At 33.0% G+C, this 17,143-nt stretch overlaps 2 protein-coding genes across 4 annotated transcripts; one reads left to right on the top strand and one right to left on the bottom strand.

Annotated features, from left to right (window-relative positions):
• Window positions 1-331: 331 nt before the first annotated feature.
• Window positions 332-4,639, top strand: LOC124844993 (basic helix-loop-helix (bHLH) DNA-binding superfamily protein). Of its 3 annotated transcripts, XM_047322014.2 has the most exons (7): window positions 332-474; window positions 617-778; window positions 2,730-2,855; window positions 3,279-3,344; window positions 3,534-3,599; window positions 3,776-3,823; window positions 4,177-4,639. In XM_047322014.2, exons 2-7 carry the CDS (start codon window positions 737-739, stop codon window positions 4,330-4,332), a joined length of 504 nt encoding a protein of 167 aa, XP_047177970.2. In that variant the 5' UTR covers window positions 332-474; window positions 617-736; the 3' UTR covers window positions 4,333-4,639. The 3 variants fall into 3 exon arrangements, with proteins under 3 accessions (XP_047177970.2, XP_047177983.2, XP_087960536.1); XM_047322027.2 differs by having other exon boundaries at window positions 357-778; window positions 3,534-3,593; XM_088104410.1 differs by lacking the exons at window positions 332-474; window positions 617-778 and adding an exon at window positions 1,698-1,785.
• Window positions 4,640-8,048: 3,409 nt separating this feature from the next.
• Window positions 8,049-17,143, bottom strand: LOC124845015 (BAG-associated GRAM protein 1-like). The gene is made up of 14 exons (XM_088104408.1): window positions 16,967-17,143; window positions 16,518-16,586; window positions 16,244-16,344; window positions 15,504-15,579; window positions 15,113-15,241; window positions 14,986-15,029; window positions 14,737-14,860; window positions 14,472-14,582; window positions 13,607-13,636; window positions 13,411-13,513; window positions 12,892-13,022; window positions 12,218-12,340; window positions 12,045-12,138; window positions 8,049-8,304 (listed from the first exon to the last, which is right to left on the bottom strand). The coding sequence occupies exons 2-13, from the start codon at window positions 16,566-16,568 to the stop codon at window positions 12,061-12,063; spliced, it is 1,101 nt and encodes a 366-aa protein (XP_087960534.1). The 5' UTR covers window positions 16,569-16,586; window positions 16,967-17,143; the 3' UTR covers window positions 8,049-8,304; window positions 12,045-12,060.

Here is a 17,143-nt window from a genome sequence, read left to right as displayed (position 1 = left end):
ACATATTAGAAAAAAAAGTAATTAAGCAAAACACATTTTTTATTTTCTTCTTTAAGACAGATAATTTTTTCTTTGAAATGAACAGACATGGTTTGAAAAATATGTAGTGTGACTCTTCTTCTTAAAATAAAAAAAAAAACATTGTAGCCAATTAAAAAAAATCCGTTATATCTATTAAGCACAGTTTATTGTATTTATTATATGTAGAAAGATTAAAGAGAAAAAGAAAATTATAAAACCAAAACTTGTCTGGGTTGGATATTAGCTGTCAAGTATATTTATGACAATATACATTTAAAAATCTTACGTAAGGAATTATTGTATTATATTCCTTTCTAGCTTTATAAAATCACATTTTGACATTAACCTGTTCCTCCTTCTTCTTCTTCTTCTCCTTCTTCTTTCTCCACAACAAGCCACACACGCCTCTGTATTTTTTTTCTCAGCTTCACTTTCTTTTCCTCCATTTATGAGGTTCCACTAGTTTTTCTTTCTAGGATCAGTACTTCACTTCTTTCATTGTCCCATATATGCCTCTGTTCCCCACACTGCATGCTACTTTTTCTAAGTTTTTGAATTTTCTTACCATAGTATTGCAATGAAATTCTAATCACAGGCACTGCTTAAAGTTTCAAGCTTTGCAACTTTTGGAAGATACCCATCTAACCATTTCAGTTGCCTAAGGAAGGGGTTTTGGTTTCAACCATTCCTGCTTTTACCTCCAAAAGGGTCATAGATGATAGCCAGCTCTTTCTGCAATGCTGATTCTATGTTTTCAGTAAGTTCTTAACCTAAATTTAGTACCATTTGTCTTTTTTGTCTTTCAAGTGTTATCCCGTGTTCTCACTTTTCATGGAAGTTATTAGTGAATGAGTTTTTCGGTGGAAAACTTCTAGAATTTGTGATCAAAATTGTTGTGTTTTATCTACCTCTCTAATCCTCATCAATCCTTGCACTCCAATTCCGAGAGAATTATGATCAGAATTGTTCTTGTTGAAAGTACATATGTAATAAATGAGTGGTTGAGCCTATATTTTATTGGTATTTTTGATTTACTAAACCCCAACTCCAAAACCAACCCTGTGATTCTCTCTCTGGATTAACCATTGTCTTTTTCCGGAAATTAATTAATCACTCCTGTGTCCTTATGCATGTTGTCAATTAAGATATCCTTTAACATTAAACAAAGGTGGTTGGGAAGATTTTGTACGCAAGTTAGATTCGTTCATGCAAGGTGTATGTATGTGTGAATGCGTGTGTATGTGTGTGCTTACAATCTCTTTTTCAGAAATCAAATGGTGGCCCCCCCACATTTGAGGTTCTGGACACATCACAAAGATAGAAATTTTTTATTGATTACAATTAAAATAAACAAAAGAAAATCAATAATTTAACAATAATTTTGGCATGGTATGTAAGCTCACAATGTTGACTAGACTATTCTGGAATTAAGATATTTGAACCATTAATAAAGTTGTAAACCAAACCATTGAATACGGTGATCAATGTTTGTGACAGTGATGACCTTTGGAAGGTTTGTATTGTGGCTTATGTGGTTTGAATATGCATGGATGGTTCATTTTCTGTTGGCAATTCTTTTCTTTGTAGTGTAGCATCATGGCTATGCCTATGGGGCCACGTTTTGATTTTCTGTTGTGGTGTAGCTGTTACCAGTTTGTATTCTGAACTTATCTCATATATTTAATAAATGGTTCTGTTGTACAGTGTCAGCATTGTTCTGACTGAACAGTGCATGTTGGTATGAGTTCATGATGTATTATTAATGTAAAAAATCAATCTTGTAACTAGCAGTATTATTTTTTGCAAGCAAAGTTTGAGGATACATATTTATGGATGGAAATCATTTCTTCTCATTTATTGTCTCACTACTTAAAACGAGACTCTTCATTGCACACAGTTTTTTTTTTCCTTTTCAACAGCACTCTCTCTCTATATATGTGTTCTGTGTTACATGTATGCATGGCAGGACCCTAGAGCAGAAGCAAACACTGCCATATGGGAGGGAAAAAATTTCCTCTTTATTGGAGAAGTGTTTGAAATTTGATAAGCTTTCATCAAATGAAGGCATTAGTTTGACTTTGGTCCTTGTTTCCTGTCAGTTTTATTTTTTATGCTTTTCTAACTTCTTTCATGGAGGGACAAGGTTCTGAATTCTGATTGTGTTCTTTGACAAAAAAATGTTGTGGTTTTTGAAGTTGTGAAAAAATGCAACTGGGGCAGCCAGAGTTGCAGTTGTGATCTGATTGCAGTGAAAACCTTATGTTGCAGCTGAAATTACAGTTCAGAGAGGGTGCTGATGGCAGATTTATTCAAAGAACTGTTTGCTCATTCAATAGATTACCCCAACTTTTTTTTATCTCCTGTGAATGGATGACAATCATACTGAACTAGGGGCCAAAAGACTGTAACTATGGAACCAGTGGGACCAACCCACATTGACTCCAATCTGTATTCAGTACTTCCTCAATTTGTGGCTTTTGGCTTCCCCAAAGTTCTGTTGAACATGTTTCAAGCATAAAAGTAACTAAAATATATATGGTAGTAATTACTGTGTGTGTTGAATATGAACTATAGTTGTGTGTCTGACAACTATGATACTCAAGTAAGAGAAAGTGTTGATGATTTGATAGTTTCTTTTATAATCTGTATTCCTCTTTTCATTTTGTTCATCCTTCTTATACAAGATGTTTCATTGTTGATGCCACCAGAGAGAAGAGGGGATAGATGTTAGAAAGATGATGGAGCATAAAAGGAGTCCCTGCTCTGTTGACCAAAGCAGTTATACTTCTATTGCATCTAAAAGGCAAAAGGCTGATTTATCTATCAGCACTAAGGTTTCTTTTTTTCTCCTTCTGTTGTTCTTGGCTGCTGAATTACACTTCTATTTCATTTTCCTTTTTTCTTTTGAGCATCTACTTATATATTTTTATAGATATCCAAGCTTTACTATTTGAAAGTTTTCATCTAGGATCATGCAATGGTGCCTCTTCTGATCTTCTCTATATAAACTCTCTTGTTCGTAGCTTGTAATCTATGAATTGCCACATATTACATTTGTGTTTCTTATCATGCATAGCATAATTTCAAACCTTGAATAGGACTGTCTGTCTTATGTTAACCTGCATAATTTCAACCTGTTACATGGAACTCTCCTTGATACTCAATTTGGATATGTGATTTTCTTCTAAATTGAAGGTTTACTTTCTTCTTTATTTCTTTGATTTTTCATGTAACATTTCCAATGTTTCTGTGGATAGGAGAGGAAGGAGAAGATTGGGGAACGAATTGTTGCTCTTCAGCAGCTTGTTTCACCATATGGAAAGGTATACAACAACTATAGTTCCTGACGCAATAACAACTTATAAATTTGATGCTCGTCATGCTCATTCTTGAATGAAATAAAACTAAGAACTGCTTATTTGAGTTATATGATATGTTATGTTATGTTTTTGGATTGAATGAATTGTTCTTTAGTTTCTCTGAGCTTAAAGAGTCTCTACTTCTCACTGCAGACAGATACATCTTCTGTTCTAAAGGAGGCAATGGAATACATAGGATTCCTTCATAAACAAGTTAAGGTTTGGCCATTCTTGCTACATTATGCTGAAATTATCACTGTTAATATTCTAGTAATTGGTTTCATATATAGCAAACATACATACTTGGTTTGGACCTAAAAAGACATTACAGATTCTAAATCATGTTTAACAAGACCTTGATCTTATGCAATTTTTTTCTCTTCCTTTTTTGGCAGCTGCTCAGTGCTCCATATCTTGAAACTTCAGCAGCAGCCAAGATGCAGGTAAGCATAACGTGAACACTCTCACCATGGATTAGCAAACGGATGAGGTCACACATTTTCTTGTGGGGGCGTTCAGCATCAAATTCATGAAACATTTATTATACCCACAAGAACCCTTGTCTCTACCATTCTTATTTGATGTGCTTATTTGAGAGCAACCCAAGAGTAAAAATGTAATATTTCATTGAAAACTGACAAAATCAACCAATTTAAAAAGAACTGCAGAGTAAAAATACAATAATTTTGGAACAAGAGAGTACTATGTAGCATGACTTTCTTGCAAATCATGAATGAAACCTTGATTAATGAAAGCAGTTCAATTGGTGGTTATAATTGAGTTTTTGCCATTTCAGGGTATGGAAGCATGCAGCCTGAGGAGTAGAGGGTTATGCCTTGTTCCTGTGTCATTTACAATTGGAGTTGCTGAGAGCAATGGTGCAGATATCTGGGCTCCCATTAAAACTACAACTTCACCTAAATTGGAGAATGATGTGTCTCAATTTCGTTGACAAAGTTTCTCACTTTTATTGTAGCCTAAAGGTTGCTATGCTAAGTTGCTAAAGCAGTGTAGTGGCATGAAAATTTGTCATCATACATCTAGATGGAATCCTAATAGCTAAAATAGTTAAAGCATTAAAAGAACTTTCTAGTCATGAAGCTGTTCCACACCTTTAAGATTTTAAATGGGTGATGGGGCTAAGCTTCCTTAATTTCTTGTGCTGATTATTAAGTGTATATTTCAAAATTTCTAGTTGTATAATGATTCCATGTACTGATTAGCTTAATGAAAGTCGTTTCTTGATTTGATGAAAGAAATAGTGTCAATGTTTCACTGTCCTGATTTAGATATCTTTTTCCATATTTCATTTCTGCTTTTTGACCTGCATTTATCAATGCTGTTTAGTGTAAGCTAAAAAACAATATAGTTAGCTGTCTTGATATTTGGCACGAATAACGTTGGGACGATGGTACCAAGTACTGTTAAATTTTGTTAATTTAGCCATAGAATCTAATAGTGAGAAATTTTATAATGATATCTGATATTGAAACTTTATTATATTTAAATACATTATACTAAAAACCAAAATGGCATATTTAGTATGGTTGAGAATTTAAATCTGAGTTCAAGTTAATCTAAATTTTAAATTGAGTATGAATGACAATCTTGAAGAAAGAAGATTCGTAAACTTAATTTATTCGAAAGATCCATCCGATATAAAATAATTTTTAAATTGGAAATTTGTTTTTAGAATGAATGCTACTTTAAACATGAACTTTGATGAAAGTGAGCTTTATTAAATTTTATACTTGTTCAAGTTAACATAAAGTTGGATTTTGAAGAAAAAAAGTGCGATCATAATTAGAGGTTGAATTATGTTACAATAGAAGTGTCCTTGTAACTGTCGTGTACCGACAGTTCGACCATTTGTGCTTGATTGATGGGCATTTTTAGTAAATTAATAATGTCTTGTGTGCACTTTTATGTTATTTTTGTTCCTTCTCTTGTTGAAAATTATACAAATTGGGAGAAAGTCGTTTTCGAAAGTAAAATTAAAAAAAAAAAAAAAGAGAGATTGAAATTGATGTTCACTTTTGTTGAAGTCAAGTGACCTATAGCCTCTCCCATGAGGTCTTGGGTTGGTGTATGCATTTGAAAGTGAGCCTTGCCTACTCAAATTGCAATATTTTAAAAAAAATCTTGAAAAAGATTTCAATATCCTGGCATTGCAAGCATCTCCATTTTACAAGAGGTAAAAATAGTTTTTTTTCTCTCTCTGAAATTTGTATAATTTTAATAATTACTTAACAAGTAAATTTGATGGCAGTGTTAATTTAGTATTAATTATACACCTAACCATCAAAAATCATTTTTAATTATAAAATTGACGTGTTTCCTTAAAGAAAAATCAAGTTATATCAATTATTAGCACTGTTTCCAGAATATCTTACAAGAAAAAAAATCATATATATTAAAGTAGAGGATCATGGCAAATTGTTGAATTTGAAATATTCAAGCAGACGATTGAAGGAGAATTGATGTGTCCTGCAATATAGTTTTGTTGTTGAAGATTGAGCTGATGAGTTAATCTTATTGCTTGATTAGTGTTTGAGTTGTAATCATGTGTTTAAATGCTTTAATGTTAATTGATTTTGATTAAATTAAGAAGTGCTACAAATTTTCTTATAAAAACTAAATTAGTTGTGGTTTAAAATTAATTTTCAATGACCTATAGTGTTAATCTTAATGGATTTGGAACTAATACATAATAAAACTTGATTTTAGTTTATTAAACTTATTCAAGTTTTTTAAGATTTGAGGTTCATTTTGTTTCATCCTATTAAAACATACTTTTAATTGATTGTAATCACTAAAGACTTTTATTTTTTAAGTAATTTTAGCCAATCAAGTATTGAGACCTTAAACGGTTCAATTTCTAAAATTTCACTATATGGTCTAATTCTGAAGATAACAAATATTTTAATTAAGGGATATGAGTATAATTTTAACTTTCTAATGTGTGTTTTTTGTGTGTGTGTGTGTGTGAAAGTTGAAGACAACTAAGGAGTATACAAAAAATGTATGTTTTTGTCTTTAGTAGACAGTATGATGGTCCTTGTCTAATTTGTTATATTAATATAATTATAAGTAAGTTCTAATGATTACATATTTTTCTAGATAAAATTAAGTCATGAAGAAGTTTATATCTTTAAAATATTTTACGAAGCAATGGTCTCATGAACATATATTTCAAGAAACAAATGAAATTGTGTGATTATATTTAACTGCATTTATTATTTAAATTGTTTTCTTAAATAGAAATTATGTAAGTTTCTTTTTAAGAGGCTAAAGATGTTAAAGATAAAAATACACTTTAAAGCTTACACGGAGAACTCACAAAATCCAGATTACCAATTTAAGTTACAATGGTCATTTTCAAGAAAACTATAAAAAACTATATAGGATCTCGTCTAAACTTTTTGCTTTAACTTATTAATTGGTTTTACTGCTCTTATAATTTATGATATGCATAGTTTATTTTGAGATACATTAACAATATCAAAAGTTTTAACAATGAGTATCTTTCTATGCTCTTTGATGTCAAGAAGGAAGTAATGGATTAAAATTTAAAATAATTATACCGTATGGACCAGACGACCATACATAATAATATCCCACACTAAGCAAACCGGACGGTTCTGGAGAACAGAAAATAGCTAAGTAGCAAGGAAATGTGGCGGAACCACCAGATAAGACCGAAAGTTCGGTCAAGTTTCGATAAACAAGTTTTCTATGCAAGGATTAAGGTAAATGGTAATTAGGGGTATTTGACTGAGATTGGACCGAAATTAAGGTTTCACTAATCTCAAGCTCATGCCAAAAAATATAAATACAGGTTAAAGATAAAAGGTAGCTGGCATTTACTATGCATTTAATATCATTATTCTGAATTATGTACAAACAATTTTCTAACTTAAGTATCGGATAATCTTTCACAGGTATCTTCCCGTACGGTAGAACGAAAACAAGGATTAGAAGATCGGACGAAAACAAAGGAAAAGTTACGTAGGTGTTTGAAGTTACTCACCTCGAACCCGAAACAATAATATATCTCATAGCTTTAACAAATGATATCTTACAAACGAAAGATTACAAGGAGGATTTTTTGTTTCATCCATTACTTTTAGATATAAAATTTATCATATTCATCCAAATTATCGTCCCTAACTACGACAATCTTATACAGTACACATCGACAGTGATAAACTTCAGTTCTATTATGAACTGGACTTAATGTTGACCATTATCGGTAAACTTAAAACAATTTTAACAATATTTTTAGTCAAATTGAAACAATTTTAAAAATTCTATATGATTAGATTAAGTTATGTATTTTCTGTTTGTGAAAGAAATTCTAAGCCGGTGAAAGAAAAACTAATTTTGAAAATGTTAACAATAATTGAGAAATTAGGGGTTTCTCATGATGCAGTCATTCAATCTATTAGAAAAATAAATTAGCAATTAGTCATAGGCATAGCCATAGAGTATCTTATCTATTAGAAAACAATCAATATTAGTACAAAAAGAACTATTAAGTTACTTATTTGTAGATAATCAAACAAGTTTCACTATCAAGTTACTGTTCATTCATCGCCATACGGCTTATCTAATGAGAGGTTTTAAATTATAATAACAAGAGCACATATGTTTTTACAAGAAATGCAGTTCCTTCAATGACAATGAATCATATTCATTCAACCATAAGCAATAGGAGTTTTTTGACTGCACATATCATCTGTGACTCTATTAAACTAATGAATAATAAAAATCATAGATATGCAGTGATTCAAATCAGCTTACAGGAACACAAACATATTAAAAGAGAAAAAAAAACGGCTGAATATCCAGATAAGATATCTAAAGCATTCCCCACCTCAGAGTAGGATCCAGGTCATGTGGCCTGTTGCACTTTCTCAAACACCTAAGAAAAGTCATAAGAACACCTCAATAGTTATTTGAAGATATTTTACTTAGGAGGGGTGGAGGGGGCAGAACAAGGAAAGGGCATGAGTTGCAAAGGGCAAGGAAGTTAACTGATCACAAAACCTATCATCATTAAAATACAATTATTATCAGTATATTCTCCTTTGCTATTTCATCTCACGGTTGTTTGGGTAAACATGTGCTGTTACAAAAATACAAGGTTGTCTCTCGAACTTGATGACCATCATAATCATCAGCTGTATGCTACTGGCCAATTTGCAAATAACGTAGTTCTTGGAAAACTGCCTTAATTGCAGTCATCTCTAATCTTTCTAGTTGAGACCTCTTTGGGGGCTGCCTTAATTGCAGTCTTATGGGTAGTGGCTTAATTCTACATTGATTAGAGATATAACTTATATAGAGCTTAAAAAGTCTGGAGAATCATCACTTTATAAGTTTGTTTTAGGGAGTTGAATTAAATCCTAAGGCCAAATTAAAAAATGATAGAGTCTATCCTAAATTTATTGAGTCAATTACATCGTCACACTTAGGGATGGCAAAAAAATCCGCGCCCGCGGATAAAATCCGCGACGGATAGTTGATACCCGCGGATATTTACTACTCGCAACCCGCGGGTAGCGAATATTTTAATACCCGCTTATAAACGGGTCGGGTACGGATATTATACTATCCGTACCCGCGGATACCCGCTACTCACAAAAAATAAAAATTTAATTTATTTTTTATTAAGTTAAATTTAATTAAAATTAACATTAATTTATATTTTACAAGATTAAATTTAATTAAAATTGAATTTAAATTTAAATTTAATTTAATTTATATTATATTTTATATATTTTTTGTAATTCCATTTAAATTTTATTTTAATAATTTATTAAAATATTTTTTTTTTAACATTTGCGGGTATTTGCGGATATCCGCGGGTTTTAAAATACCCGCGGATATTTTTTAAACGGATATCCGTGCGGGTAGCGGGTGAATTTTTTTTTTGTCGAATCGGGTTGCGGGTAGACACTATCCGTGCCCGACCCGACCCGTTGCCATCCCTAGCCACACTCCAGACAAAAGCCTAGGCATGAGGGGATGATGGAAATCAGCCTTAACTTCAGTCAATTCCACAAATGTTTTGCAAAGGCTACCTAGAAAGGGACTGACTAGAAAAGTGTGGCGCCAATTGCAGACATGTTTATAGAATCAGGAATTGTTTTTAGAATGTCTTGTCCCTACACCTCTCAACAAAATGGCAGGACTGAGAGAAAATACATACATATTGCTAAACTTGGCCTAACTCTGTTAGTACAAGCCAAAATGCCCATACATTATTGGTGGGAAGCCTTCTCAACTGTTGTTTATCTAATCAACAGACTACCATCATCAATAAATCCAAACAAAAGTCCATAATCCCTGATTTACAAGAATGAACCGGACTTTGGAAACTTGAAACCTTTGGGTTGTGCCTGTTATCCTTGTCTTAAACCATACAATCAAAATAAACTCCAGTTTCATACAACTAGGTGTGTGTTTCTTGGTTACATTAATTCACACAAAGGATACAAATGCATTAACTATCATGAGAGAATTTTCATCTCAAGACATGTGATTTTCAATGAGAATCACTACCCTTTTCATGAAGGTTTCATTGATATAAGAAATTCTTTAAAAGAATTAACTGAACCTATGTCAATTTTGCTTGCTTCCAAATTACTCTGTAGGTACCACTATCAACAATACTCTTGAACTAAACAAGAATACTATAAGTCATCAGGAAGAAATCATAAGTGATAGTCCTGCCAACAATGGTACAAATGAATGAGATCTTGGTGAATCTTTTACTAATACATCAAGAGAAAGTCAAGAAGAAGGTTCGACAATATAGAACAACAGTAAAACTGAAAACAATCAACCTAACACCAACACTCATTGGATGGTGACCAAAAGCAAAGCTGGAATTTACAAGTCTAAGCAACCATACATAGGATTGACAAGGGTTCATGAAGATGATAAAGAACCAAGAAATGTCAAGGAAGCTCTAATCAAGCCAGAATGGAAAGAAGCCATGGATGCAAAATTCAAGGCTCTAGTGTCTAATCAAACTTGGACATTAATACCATTCAAGGGTCAAGAAAACATCATAGACTTAAAATGGGTCTTCAAAACCAAGTATAAATCAAATGGTTTAATCGAAAGAAGAAAAGCAAAACTTGTTGCAAGAGGTTTCCAACAAACAACAGGCATAAACTTTGATGAAACTTTCAGTCTTGTGGTCAAGTCCAGCTCTGTCAGAATCATATTAGCCATTACAGTACATTTCAATTGGGATGTTAGGCAATTTGACATAAACAATGCCTTCCTAAATGGAAATTTGAAGGAAACAATTTTTATGCATCAACCTGAAGGCTACATAGACTCAACCAAACTGAATCATATGTGTAGATTGTCTAAGGCCATATATGGTTTGAAGCAGGCACCAAAGGCTTGGTTTGATAGACTAAGAGACACACTTCTGAATTGGGGTTTTCAAAACACCAAAAGTGATTCTTCTCTATTCATTCTTAGAGGTACAAATCATACCACGTTCCTTCTCATTTATGTTGATGACATTATTGTAACAGGAAGCAACTGCCAATATTTAGAAACATTCATCAATCAATTGAATGTTGTATTCTCACTAAAAGACTTAGGATATATACACTATTGTATTAGCATTGAAGTACAAAGGAATAACAATGGAATGTACCTAAGGCAAACTAAGTACATAAAAGATATTATGAAAAAGTTCAACATGGAGTCAGTATCTGTTTTTCCAAAACTAATGGTGGCGGGTAGACAATTCACTACAAAAGGGGAACCAATGAATAATGCTACTTTGTATAGATAAGCCATAAGTACATTGCAATATTTGACCAACATAAAGCCAGACATTGCTTTTGCTATCAACAAACTCAGTCAATACATGAGCACACCTACCATGGATCACTAGCTAGGAATAAAAAGAATACTAAGATATGTTCAAGGTACAATGAACCTATGTTTGCACATAAAACATTCAAATGATCTTGACATAATTGGGTATTCTAATGCAGATTGGGCAACTACTGATGACAGAAAATCCATGCTAGGACAATGTGTGTTTATTAGAGAAACTCTTAGTCTTCAAGAAAACAAAAGGTAGTGTCACGATCAAACAGAAAATCAGAATACATAGCCTTGGCTGATCTTGCTTTTGAAGTAGCTTGGATTAGATCTCTGCTGACAGAACTTAAACCAGATTACTTGCTAAGAGACAAACTTGGCATAACCATGTCACCACCAGTTTGAGAGGGGAGTTAAACACAATCAAATATTCTATCAATTATCTTATCATTTATGACTCTTGATTTTGGCCATTCATAATATTAATTTTCTTTTATGGTGTAATATTACAGTAATTATTATAATTATTCATTAGCATCTATTTAGGAAAGTTTTTGTCTGTATTACCATAATTATAGGATCTTAAGTGTACATTACTACTTGTATTTAAACAATACATGATCAATGCAAATTATTACATTCAATATCATTTTCTATTTAAAATGAATTGAGTGTTTAGAAGGTTTACATCTTACATCAATTAGAGATATGATCATGATCAATGTAGACTCATAAGGCTTTGGACACTCCTTTAAAGAAAGGAAATCTTTTCTCAAGAATGACTAGTAATTGAAGAAAACTTACCACAAAATTAGCGTGCTCAATTATTCTTTCCAGGGAAATTTGGACCATCAATGAACAAGTTAGAAAACAGCTCAGCTACCCCAGGAATAACTTCCTGTAGAAGGATCACTAATAATTAAGCTGATAGTTAAACTAGAAAACATTAAAAAAAAAGGGGAAGAAACGATGCATACATTCCTTGGATAAAAGGTTGAAGCTTTCCGGTTTTTGGCATGCTTTACCACAGGAGCCTTATCCAGTATCTTACTTCCTCTGACAGAACTGCTATGTGCACACAGCTCTGGAACTGCATTTTCCTACATGATGATTGGTTACAAAAACTAAAACGCTTCAAATTCTCTATTTATCCAGAAATGCCAGGGTAAAAATGAAAAGAAAAATTAAAAAGGAAAGAAAAAGAATCAGATATAAAGCATGATCTTGAGTGATATTATTTGCTGGAAGTGATTATGTAAATTAGCATGACAGTTATAGGTTGGATTTGTCCGTTATGATTCATCGTAAACAAGAGTCTTTGCTGTGAACATTAGGAACAAGCAATTCATCTAATGCCTTATGTTCTCTCTCAACACATATATCACTTTCAGAACATGTTCCAACAATACATAATTGCATAAAGATATATTTCTGGCTACCCAAATGTGATAGGTGAGCATTACAGAGGGTAAAATACAGAATATAACAGTTGATGGGGAAAAAAGGCAACAGTATATATTGTCAAAAAAATATGTACCATCTATGAAGTTGTTAAAATCTATCATTAATTCTAGCTACTAAGAAAGATAACCAAGCAATTAAGTATAATACAGAGAACAAAAACTAAATTGATTAAGCAAATGTTTTTAACCTTTTCAACTTCCAAGATTTCATTGAAGTTCTTTTGTGCACGCTGTAGATCCTTTAGCACACGATCCCTGTCCCCAAATGATGCAAACATATACGTGGCAGCTGAAACATTATGACAAAGGCCACCATCATCTGTGGTAATGTAATGCTTATTTTTAATCTCTATAAAAAATATTTCCAACCTTCAGAACAACATCCAGATCAGTATCTCTAATATATTTTTATAAAAATGAGACCCGGCAATACAGTATGATGCCAGTGTTTATGAAAACATGAAAGCCAGTATGAAACGAAAAAAAAAAAATCCGTGCTGCAAATGTCACTTTGATATGTAGAAAACAAGTAGAACCACAGCTCCACACACAAAAAGCGGAAGCAAGTTGATGCTATCCCTTAAGTTTAATTTGATTGAATCTTTTAATGAAAAAATCTGGATAAGTATTAAATTGAATCATAAAAAGTGTAATTAAAATTTCCTCCTAGAAAATAAATAAGAACATGTTTCAAACTAATTACTAACCATCATCACGACTTTTTAAAGGAGGGACACCACGTCCACCAGCTCCCGGGCGAAGAACAATTGCTATCGCAGGATTGATCAGGAAATGTTCACTCGTTTGAATCTTAAGAAAAAGGAAAATACTTGCAGCACATGTAAATTTGATTTGACTGAAATATTTAGGTCAGAGGGGAAGAAAAAGCAATAGAGATTGTACCTTGCCTATATCTTCAAATGGAATAACCACCTGCCAAATAACCCATAAGAAATTATGCGATAAGTAATAAAAAAAGAAGACACCACAGAGCAAACAGATTTTTAGTGTTCATAAGAAAGGGCTTTTCTTCTTTCTAAATTCATATAAATTAACAATTTCAGCAAATGAAGTTCAGGCAAAACAAAATCCTATAACTGTTTTTGCAAAACCGAAACCTAAGATGAAATCTAAATTACTCCAACTCCTAATTTTTATCAATATCTCTTAAAATTAAAACAGCTGACATCAGTGATAGATCAGTCGTACAAGAAACAACGCAAGCTATACATTTTGTTTGGTTGAGTATAAGCTGGGTTAGAAAAGAAAGAAAAGTAAAGAATGGAGAAGAAAATGGGGATTTGGTTGTGTAGAGATATGATGAAATTTCGGTGGGACTACTCTGAAGATTTTCATAGTGCATTTGATCAGAAATGCGAGGAAAGATCAACTGGTAATTCAATTATTAGCAAGATGCCATTTCGAGAGAAAATTGATTTTATTCTACTCTCTGCATCTATGATTAGCCTCCCACTATCTAGAAAAATCGATTTTATTATACACTCGTGTCCCATTACCAATCTTAATCGATTATGGTGTTTTAAATTGACAAAAATAGTATATGAAAAATTCAAAACAACCCGGAAACAAATTCATTAAAAATTATTATAGTTCCTCTTTTTTTCTTTTCTTTCAAACCAAATTTACACACACCTTTATACTTTCCATTCACGTTTGCTCTGTGTACTCTGTTTCACTTCAACTAAAAAATTTCCTTTTACCAATTTTTCACCCAGTGTTCACTACAAAAACAGGAGCATAGTCTGACCTTCATTTTAAATACAGTGGAAGAGAAACAAATGTGCCTTGCTGAGATATACATACGACCATGGTACAAGAATAATGTATCTAGTGCACAAGTATGTTCATGATCAACAACCTGAAAAATATGCTTCACTTGTCAGATCTGCAAACACAATCATACAAAAGGACAGTGTATACAGTCATCTTTTTATTTTTTGCATATCTGAACAGAAGAAAAACCACGGGTAATCGCCAACAAGAAACAAACAAGTTAAATTTTTGTCAGTAACCTCGTTCGGATGAAGACCAAATATAGTTTGAAGAGGCCCGGGCTTTTGATGGACAACAGTGAGCCCATGTGTTTCCAGGGGTGGCATCCTTGTTTGAGGGTTACCTCCTCCATAACCATTTATCCTATCACTCAAGTCAACTAATAACTTTAAGAAATAAACCAATATATGATGATAATACACCACCCAAGTATCTAGGACCAACATAATACACATTTTTTAAAACAAACATAAAGCCAAAAGCCTCACCTGGAACCATTTCCAGAAGCTTGTGTTTTTATTCGAAAAGTAATCTGACATTCAGTTATATATTAACAATAGTACTTTGCTGACATAAAAAACTATTAGAACTAAAAGACAATAACAATGGTACCACCTGCCCTGATGGACTTCCCAAAGTATGCCACCATGCACCAGTTGAACCTTCACTTTCAACTGGAACAGTCACTGAACCAAGAGGGACACTTACAGCATAGCTTTTCCAGTCATAAATTGCTACATTGATCTGCTACGTCAGCGGGGAAAGAAGTCAGTTTAACGAAAATCTTAAGAACAGATTTAATCGGTCAATTGAGAAGCTGATACTCCTTCGTAAATATCAATCCAAGAATACTAAGTATCTCCTTTGAAATAAGTTATAGAAAAAGAAATCTTGGTCTAGACGGTGTGAATAGCTTAAACATCAGTATCACTCTGCTAAGATAAGAACTGAACCTAACATTGATGTAATTACTCGAAATAAAAGAACATAGATGATAATAAGCTACCTGGACGGGAAGTTCATGAACATAAAAATTGAAATCCTCCCCCCACACTGGATTTCTTGAACCACGGATTATGGAACTGCGACAGCACACATAATATCAACTTATGGGGGCCCTATGGGCAATGTCGAGCAAAATGTTTTTTGTCTAAGTAAATATAAGTTAAGTATGGAAAACGGATATTTTCAGTGAGCGGCCGCGCTTCTAACAGAGAGACAGAGCATATCCCTTTTTATCATTTCTGACAGTACAAAATCTTTGCAATGTCATTCACCTATATAAGACTAGAAACTAACTAAATTTCCTTGCCAAAGAAAGTAAGAAAACTAAGTGTTGATTGCAGTAAAGAACTTTAAGCCTTAAAGACAACGGCACAAACAAATAGGAAACACAGTTATACCCAAAAATAAAAATTGGAAAGTGTCTTTTCCTATGTAGCAGTTTCTTAAAAGAAAAGAAAAGAAAAGTCCTAATACAGAGGTCTTTCTAGTAAAGATTGAAACATTTGACAAGCAAAAACCTGTCATCTACATCCACAACTTCAATTAAATAGTTTATGTTTTGTTTAAGCCATATACATTACTGGAAAGAGTACCTTAAGAGACGGGTAGCTCATAGATGTGGTGAAGGGGAATATGCTCTGACTCAAGAAAATTCTTGAAAATATAAAAGAATATGCTCTGGCTCCATCATTTTTTGGAGAGAAATTCAAATGAAGAAGGGAGGAATCTGGATGAACAAACCTGAATCTGTTTTCGTCATCGCCACACGTGATGACAGCATAAGGATCTGGATTGCCTATTAATTTTGTACCAACAAGATCCTTACCAGCGAATAGTTCTACCTTCAAAAAGAGAATTTTAAAACAAAATGCAACTTCAGTTACCGTCAATAACTTCCGTTATATTAAAAAATTCCAACTCAGTTGATTGAGACTATGATGATCGGCGATTATCTAATATTTTTTCCAGACGAAAGGAGGTATAATAGACTAAACATTGCCAGAAAAAACAATACCATTATCTGGTACCCCGAACTGGTTTCAGAACCCCCTTTAGGCTGTTCCATCAACAAAGATAAGCAGAACTGTATGTGAAAACGTTAAAAATTACTCCAAGAAGCAACAAACGTGAAAATTTCGATGCGCTAAGTTATAAACCTCAAGAGTATTTTGGTTCTTCACAAACGAACAAATCATCACAGTTTCTCACACCATCAATATCAATTGACAAAAATGTGTTTTGGAAGACACAAAAAGCTTTGACTAGTTAAAACCACGTTTGGAAATGGAAAAACACATTGGAGATGAAAGGAAACACGGCAATAGATACATGAAAATCATGTTAGGCAATTGAAAACGGAATGAGTCTCTTTGAAAGTGGTGAGCTAATTCATCATGCAGATTCAGTTTTCAATTCTAGCAAACAATAAACTATAGAATTAGAAGACTAAAGGGAAAAAGATACAGAATATGCAGAATTTGCCTTGCGAAAAAAAGCGAAAACGAAAAAGGAAGTGCTTTCAGAATGAATCACAGCAGAGAGGGAGAAATAATAAGAAGATTCTGAACATTCTTCCACTGTTGACTCTGCTGCATGGTTAGTTGGTGAACCGAATATCACGTTATCATCATCATACGCCAC

This window comes from Vigna umbellata, chromosome 1 (genome assembly GCF_029865625.1).
Source record: "Vigna umbellata cultivar VRB3 chromosome 1, Vumbellata_1.0, whole genome shotgun sequence".
NCBI lineage: Eukaryota > Viridiplantae > Streptophyta > Magnoliopsida > Fabales > Fabaceae > Vigna > Vigna umbellata.
The sequence above is the reverse complement of the archived record's forward strand: the minus strand, read 5'-3'. Positions and strand labels throughout refer to the sequence as shown.